The following is a 1,769-nucleotide window of genomic DNA, read 5'->3' as shown; positions in this document are numbered from 1 at the left end:
TACTGTTGCCGAGAGGTCAGCGCCTTCTATCCACCTCTGCCAGTCCGGGCTCAGCTCACCGGCTGTCGCAGCGGCAACGCCGCACGCCTGCGCCGGGCTCGCCGCCGGCCGGGCTGCCCGCTAACCAGCCGTGTGTGTGAGAGAGCGCGCGAGACTGAGTGTGTGTGTGTGAGTGCGCGCATCTTCCAACAACACAGCATCCGTACCGGCTGGACCGACTTAGGCCCTAGAGAGCCAAATCGGGAGGGGCCCGAGCGGCGGCCGAGCTCAGCCGGGCCGGCGCTGCTCTGCCGGAGGCGAAGAGGGTCCTCCTCTCCTTCCACCTCTTCCACCCGCCCGGCTCTTTGCACACGACCCGGATGCATCGGGATCACGCGGATCCAAGGACACATGGCGCTAAAAACAGGCGCAAGTGGAGCAAGCAGTTGAGGGGAGGGGAGGGGGGAGAAAAATTGGTACAAAAAATGAAGACTAAAAGCCCAGGAGCGCCGGCATCGCCAGCCTAGAGCACGGCTTTAGTGAAAGAGAGAGAAATAGATCTAGCTAGGCGAGGTGGGATGGGCAGGGGAAAGGAAATCGACCCTTGCGTCACAAGATGCCTGATTGTCGAAGAGTCGACCTGTAGTTAAGGCATGGCGCGCAGCTATCTTAACCAACTGGTACAGGACTTAACTTCTTATTGACGCTTACACCGCCAGACTCACCTTTAAATATCATGTAATATCCAAAACAGGTAGGCCTTAAATCCTGGCGGAGGCGGCGGTATCCAAGCGGTTCATCGTCGAAGTATCACTGAGCATGTACTTGTGCTTTGCTTGTGCGTTGATACTGTTTCTTCCCCCGGGGTAAAAAAATTGACACAAAACAGCGCTATGCCACCAACACGATAGACACACACACACACACACACACACACTCGCACACAGAACTGTTTCTTCTTGTTGGGCCTCAGAATTAATCCCACGGTATTCAAGCAGTTAAGACGTAAAGCCTTTCTACCCCCCGCGCGACCTCCCCCACACCAGCACCCCCTATTCATTTGGGGGACGCCAACCACTTGGGTGGCAAACGCTGCCGCTGCTGCAGCTCCGGGGAGGCAAAGAGGAGTGGCGAGTCAAATGGTGTGACTAGTTTGTTATGCAAATGGCGCGATGAAGGCGTCACACCAGCGACACTCACACACACACAAACACTTGTTGACGAGGACGACGTGTCCAAAACACTCGCACCCGCACTAACGCTCCCGCTTTACGGAGCGTGACACTATGGGTCGTCGTCCTCAAATTGCGAACGGCAAAATTGTCACGCGGATGATAGAATGAATACAGTCGTTGGAAGGCGTCACCTCGGGCGTCACAGAATTGCCAACCGTATGAGTGAGTGACAAAACTATCACCCGTCCAATAAGTGTGTGACACAATTGTTACACCTTAACCTCAAGTGTGTGAAGTGGTTGCCACACAGCTTACGGTGTAAACTGATGTAAACGCTTCCTCAATACAGAAGATTCTCTCTCGGAACCTTGCCAACCACCTTTTTAATTCGCACAGTGGGTTATAATACACCGCCTGTCAACTCTTTCTGCTGTTCCCGCATCACAAAATTTCGACACTAATAGTTTTTACTCCTTCCAAGAGGACGGTATAATATTTCCTCTAATTCTTTTTTTTATTCTCTATCTCTCTCCCCTCGCGGCCGCTCGGCTTCCACTACTTAATTACAGCCGATCGCCGCGGATGGGATGCGGAGGAGCCTCGCGTGCCGGGCGC

At 54.1% G+C, this 1,769-nt stretch overlaps 1 protein-coding gene across 9 annotated transcripts in view; it reads right to left on the bottom strand.

Annotated features, from left to right (window-relative positions):
* LOC113202139 (uncharacterized) overlaps nucleotides 1-1,769 on the bottom strand; it is a 314,098-nt gene that overhangs the window by 88,981 nt on the left and 223,348 nt on the right. For 4 of the 9 annotated variants that reach the window (XM_052268364.1, XM_052268340.1, XM_052268349.1 and 1 more), the window contains exon 1: nucleotides 705-971. The exons of the other annotated variants lie outside the window; for them this stretch is intronic. Coding sequence is in view for 2 of the 4 variants with exons in the window: in XM_052268340.1 (XP_052124300.1) it covers nucleotides 705-717 (13 nt within the window). In the remaining 2 variants the exon portion in view is untranslated. Of the gene's footprint in view, nucleotides 1-704; nucleotides 972-1,769 lie in introns of those variants that run through there. 9 annotated transcript variants of the gene reach the window in all.

Source organism: Frankliniella occidentalis, unplaced genomic scaffold, assembly GCF_000697945.3.
Source record: "Frankliniella occidentalis isolate FOCC.00 unplaced genomic scaffold, Focc_3.1 Scaffold4, whole genome shotgun sequence".
In the NCBI taxonomy this organism is placed as follows: domain Eukaryota; kingdom Metazoa; phylum Arthropoda; class Insecta; order Thysanoptera; family Thripidae; genus Frankliniella; species Frankliniella occidentalis.
This window is presented reverse-complemented; position numbering and strand designations above follow the sequence as displayed.